This window comes from Babylonia areolata, chromosome 26 (genome assembly GCF_041734735.1).
Source record: "Babylonia areolata isolate BAREFJ2019XMU chromosome 26, ASM4173473v1, whole genome shotgun sequence".
Taxonomy (NCBI): domain Eukaryota; kingdom Metazoa; phylum Mollusca; class Gastropoda; order Neogastropoda; family Buccinidae; genus Babylonia; species Babylonia areolata.
The window spans coordinates 5,531,758-5,537,757 of record NC_134901.1 but is presented as its reverse complement, the minus strand read 5'-3'; the positions used below and the strand labels follow the sequence as shown (position 1 = coordinate 5,537,757).

At 41.9% G+C, this 6,000-nt stretch overlaps 1 protein-coding gene across 4 annotated transcripts in view; it reads right to left on the bottom strand.

The window, feature by feature from the left end:
• LOC143300672 (lysine--tRNA ligase-like) overlaps positions 1–6,000 on the bottom strand; it is a 38,903-nt gene continuing 32,903 nt past the window's right edge. For all 4 annotated transcript variants that reach the window (XM_076614514.1, XM_076614513.1, XM_076614511.1 and 1 more), the window contains 3 exons: positions 3,633–3,759; positions 2,007–2,150; positions 1–1,363 (listed from right to left, as the gene is read on the bottom strand). In XM_076614514.1, coding sequence (XP_076470629.1) covers positions 1,277–1,363; positions 2,007–2,150; positions 3,633–3,759 — 358 coding nt within the window. In that variant the 3' untranslated portion in view covers positions 1–1,276. The remainder of the gene's footprint in view (positions 1,364–2,006; positions 2,151–3,632; positions 3,760–6,000) is intronic.

The following is a 6,000-nucleotide window of genomic DNA, read 5'->3' as shown; positions in this document are numbered from 1 at the left end:
AACCCTTTAGGGATTATCTATTTATTGTTTTGTGTCAACAAAGTAGGATCACCCTGTCACAATGTATGCTTCTACAAACATTACACAAATATTACTTCAGAACATGGTGTCACATCAACCTTATTTTCCACAGCCTTCTAAACACTGTCAGACAACATGGTAAAGGGTCCTTAACCTGTCTCACAATTCTGTATTTGGAACACCACTATTATTACTTATTAAAAAAAATCTCACACACACCATTTATATCTCTGTAGGTCAATACCTTCAGAAAAAAAAACACATTTGCTGGTTGCTGTCAAGGTTGTGACAAAGTCTGGTCTTTCCAAAACATCTCAAGGCAACTTTTATTTATATTTTTTCGCTAACTATCCAACGCACCTGGACAGTCTGGTACATCAGTTCACAATCAACACAAAACGTTTACAAATTGAAGGATCGCTTGCTGCCTCGACTAAGCACTTTCCACAAAGTGAACTTGAATGAATACTATTGATTACATGGGACCACATGAATAAACCATTGTCACCAGTAAACTACGTATTTCTAAAACTATTAATTCCAGTTTGAAATCTCCTGGAATTGAGTACTAGTTCTAAATCTGTAACCTTCACCTTTCAAGCATTCTATTGTACATCATATTCATGGTTCACACATATTAATCCCAAAACATAACCAACAACCAAAAAAACAAAAAGCATACCATACAGAGCATGTCAAAAATCTTCATTGTGACTGAAATATTTCATTTCTTTTAATGATCAGATCTCACACATGCATGCAGTCCTTTCATAAATAACAAACCCTTGCCATGAAAGTCACAACTGTTCAAGTGGTACACAAGAAATTGTGTACACAATATCTCAAGCAACACACGCCAATGCCAGAACATTTTTTTTTTTTTTTTCTAAAACAAGGAAAAAGCCAACAAACAGACCTCAGACTTTCTCCAGTCACTTGACAGCTCGGAAAGAAGTCCCAACAGGTTATACAGACGCATGACAAAAAGTAACTTGTGTAAGAAGCATACTAGTGCTACTGTTTTTATGTTATTTCTTAAATACAAATACATGACATTTTATCTTGTGCTGTGATGAGGGTGAAAAGGAAAGAAAAGAAAAAAAAACAAACACACACCAGAAACTGACACAAAAAAGACGTCTAAAGAAAAAAACAAAAACAAAAACACCAGAAACTGACACACAAAAAAGATGTCTATGCTGAATGGACACTTTCTTCAGCTGGTGCAGGTAAACTGGCCCCTGGCAGCAGGGGTCTAGGAGTTGGAGGCCCCCTGGCCAGGGATGCTGGTCTCTACAGGGCGCTGCTCCTCCGGCTTCATGGCTGGGAACAGCAGCACCTCCTGTCCAACACCATGAACCAAAAAAAATGGGGCGTTACTCTCATGCCACAGACATGCTTTTGTGTGGGTGCTTTGAAACAACAATATCTTTGACTGTCCTTTTGGGATATTGTGTGAGTGTGAGTGCATACATATGGGTGTGTGTGTCGTGTATGTGTCAATGCATGTGTAGTCTTGCACGTACACTGGTACACATTCACAATCACACACATTCACACATACTTACTCACACACTAGCGCACATTTCGTCTCTTTTCTCTTTCTTCCAGTTGTCTAATACCACACATAGTGAAAAGACATTAGAGAATAAACCCTGTGTGTGTAGCATGGTATGTGCATCCATGCATATGCACCAAATTTTAACTCTGTGTGTGTGTGAGTGTGTTGCACAGTGTGTGCATGTATCCACTGATGCAGCAGCAGTGCAGGATCTCCTTCAGTGTGTGACCACACGGTGGTATATCAACAGCTTCTTGTGGAATGCCGTCACAACAATGGCTACAGAATGAGGTATGGTGTGGCTGTCTACAGGAGCTTTGGCGTGAGCGTAACACCACTATGATGCGGCAGAAAACCATCACCACACACACACACACAACAGAATAAAATAAAACAGATAATATGTAAAAATAAAAAGACAGACCTTGATGTTGTTGTTATCTGTGAGGAACATGGTCAGACGGTCGATGCCCAACCCGAAGCCGCCCGTCGGGGGAAGGCCGTACTCCAGAGCTGTGCAGAAGTTCTCGTCCACGTACATGGCTTCGTCATCTCCTGCCGCCTTGTCCTGCAGCCATGGGGAAATAGTGAGCAGCTGTTCAGCATCAGACAACTGCATGATGCAGGGATTACCCCAGTGACACTTTCTGTTTCAGTTTGTATCAAAGAGGCGTCACTGCATTCGGAGAAATCCAAGCACGCTACACCACATCTGCTGGGCACATGCCTGACCAGCAGCATAACCCAGTGCCCCTGTCAGGCCTTGAATGCATGCATAAGAGTTTGTGTACCTATCAGAGCGGATTTCTTATACATAATTTTAACAGAGGACAACACATGTTGACACAGGTTCTTTTGTAGTGCACTGAGTGAATGCTGCATACTGGACCTCGGTTTTGTATTTGTATTTCTTTTTATCACAACAGATTTCTCTGTGTGAAATTCGGGCTGCTCTCCCCAGGGAGAGCGCGTCGCTACACTACAGCGCCACAATTTTTTAAATATTTTTTCCTGCGTGCAGTTTGATTTGTTTTTCCCATCAAAGTGGATTTTTCTACAGAATTTTGCCAGAAACAACCCTTTTGTTGCTGTGGGTTCTTTTACGTGCGCTAAGTGCATGCTGCACACAGGACCTCGGTTTATCATCTCATCCGAATGACTAGCGCCCAGACCACCACTCAAGGTCTAGTGGAGGGGGAGAAAATATTGGCGGCTAAGCCGTCGTTTGAACCAGCGCACTCAGATTCTCTCGCTTACTAGGCGGACGCGTTACTTCTAGGCCATCACTTGTCTGAATGGTTTGACACTTAGTTTAATTTTACAGTTCAACTTGTGAGAAAAGGTAAGGCCTGGATTTGAACCCAGACCCTCACAGACACTGTATTGTCAGATAAACCTCTTGACCATTCTGCCACCCTCCTTATCAGAGGACTGCGTAACACAGGAATGACCTCAATGACAATAAAATGATGCCAGTAGAAGTAAGGCAGAGCCTCAGTACATTCAGTAGTGATGTCGCTTTGTAAACAACTAACAGGGAACCACGCACACACATACACACATGCACACACACACTCATGCACACACACACACACACAGACACACATATACACAAACACTCATGCACACCTGTACTCATACAATCAGTGTTTGCAAAGAGAACCATTCTACTCACTCCTCAGCAGTGCTTTGTGAATTTCAGAACAGGGGATCTTCAGGATATATTCCTGAGAACACTGACAGATCATTCCACACTGGTTTCTTTGCTTTATGACTAATCTATGTGTGTATTTTTTAAATGTTCATAAATACATATTCAAATCTCTAACGACAATCATGCACAATTTTTTTTTTTTTTTTAAATAGTATATATCATGTTTATTTTCATTCAAAATTTCCCACAAACAAAAACAACCCAATACACCGTTTCTTTACGAGTTCTAGCACAATCAAATAATATCACACTTACAGTCTATTCAGTCGCATTCATGCCTTTATGCCTCTGAGACCACCCTCAGTAAAGAAAGACCCCATACACACACACACATACCTGAGCCTGCTGCTTGAAGCGATCTCGCTGCACAATGGGATCGTTCAGCTCAGTGTATGCGTTGCAGATTTCCTTCTTCATGACAAAGCACTCAAACCTCTCTGTTAGACCGGGTATACTGCGATGCCTAGAAACAACAAATAAAAAACCCACAAAAAACATCCAGTAAGAGATACACAAATCATAAAGGTTAACACCGAGTAAAATATCATAAGAAAGACTGTAGAACATGGATGGAAAAATTCTGTAAACACTAACAATATTCAATTACTGAACAACATCTGAAAAAAGTTTTAAAAAAACAAAAAAACCTTCGTTAAGCCAAAAGAAGTTTCTGTGGGTGTTTTCTTTTGTTCATTCATAAAAAAAGGAAATACTAGAAAAAAAAGCAACTTATTATCCACAACAGAATTTCCTTTTCTCTTCTTATTTTCCATCTTACTCTCTCTGGACGATGGAACACTACTGTGTTCCTGACCAAAGGCGCGGTTCGTGACAACGGAACGTGATAGCGGTTTTGACAATTACAAATTTTTCCACATTTTCCTCATGAGGTAGCATAACAATCACAGTTACACGATTCTGTAACAACGCACTTGCAGGACAGCGATTTACTTCGGCACTTCACATGACAAGCTAATCTGCATATGTATCGAAAATGGCATCGCAGGCAATACAAGTGGAAACATTTTGGAGCAAACTAGATCACAACAGTGGCTTTTTACTGCTGCTGAAGTGATTGAAATGCTTCAAACGGAAAGTTCTGACAACAACGATGATGAAGACTTTGAAAAAAATATCTGCAGTGAAGAAAGCTACCAGCAATAAAGTACTGACAGTGACTCAGCTTCGGAGGGCAGTGAAGAGGGAGGGAGGTGGGTGTACACATGAGAGGAGAGGGGTCAGTTGGTCTTCTTCTTCTTCTTCTTCTTCTTCTGCGTTCGTGGGCTGCCCCACGTTCACTCGTATGCACACGAGTGGGCTTTTACGTGTATGACCGTTTTTACCCCGCCATGTAGGCAGCCATACTCCGTTTTCGGGGGTGTGCATGCTGGGTATGTTCTTGTTTCCATAACCCACTGAACGCTGACATGGATTACAGGATCTTTAACGTGCGTATTTGATCTTCTGCTTGCATATACACACGAAGGGGGTTCAGGCACTAGCAGGTCTGCACATATGTTGACCTGGGAGATCGTAAAAATCTCCACCCTTTACCCACCAGGCGCTGTCACCGTGATTTGAACCCGGGACCCTGAGATTGACAGTCCAACGCTTTAACCACTCGGCTATTGCTCCCGTCGGGTCAGTTGGTCAAGTACAGCGAGTTTCATTCAGTCACTTCATGTTTTGTATTTTTTGCAATTTTCTTCCTTAGCCTAACAAATGGGTTGTCTGTAGGGAAAAGCAAGGGAGAAAACTAATCCATCCCGAGTGAGTTAATACAAACTTAGTGAAAAAGTGAAAACAGCTCTTAACAGGCCCCACCACCATTCATGAATCTGACAATAAACAAGAGCAGTAACGTTCGTCCCTGAGATGACAAAACCACACAAATTCAAAGCAATGGTACCCAACAGTTTACACATAGGTAAATGGAATGCACACAGGAACAAATACAGTATCTTCTTGTCCTTCCCCATAATGAAAAACATTTCACAAAATCATTATAGTTTCTGACTTTCACATGCGGAACAGTGGCCGACTAGGAAATCAGCGTCCGTGAGTTGGGAGTCCAACATACGGACCAAAATGTTTATTTCCCCCCACCCACTAGAAACTGAGTGGTGGTTTGGGTGATAGTCTTTCGGATGAGAAAACAAGCATGGGTCTCAACTCTCATGTCCAACAAGCACTAAGCTCATGTGGAAGAGCCTGTGGCAACAAAAGGGTTATCCCTGGCAAGAAATACTATGCAATACAATACAGCAGGGCTCCACATCAACTGTTGCCCGACTTCCCAGGGCAAGTAGATTGTTGTGTTGGGCAAGTAATGTCCTTACCAAAGTTGCCTGACTGGGCACGTGTTCTTGAAAATATCAGTCGCGTTACCAATACTCATCAGATACCCTCTTCGTCTTGCAGACGATGTTTCAAAGTCTGACTTTGACAGGTGGTCACCAGTTAAAGAGATAATATGCAGCTTTATGCAGTTTGTCTTCCGCCCATTACATCACACAACTCAAAATCATGGCGCAAAGGACTCATGTCGTTCCACCTCAAGCAAAAAAAGAAGAAAAAAGTTTCTATGAGAGAATCGACCTCTGTGGATGAAGCGACAGATCTGAAATGTCGCAAACTGAGGAAGGAAGACTGTATACAGAGAGGAGAGAGAAAACGGTTTTCAGTTTAAATGACAGTATTTCCA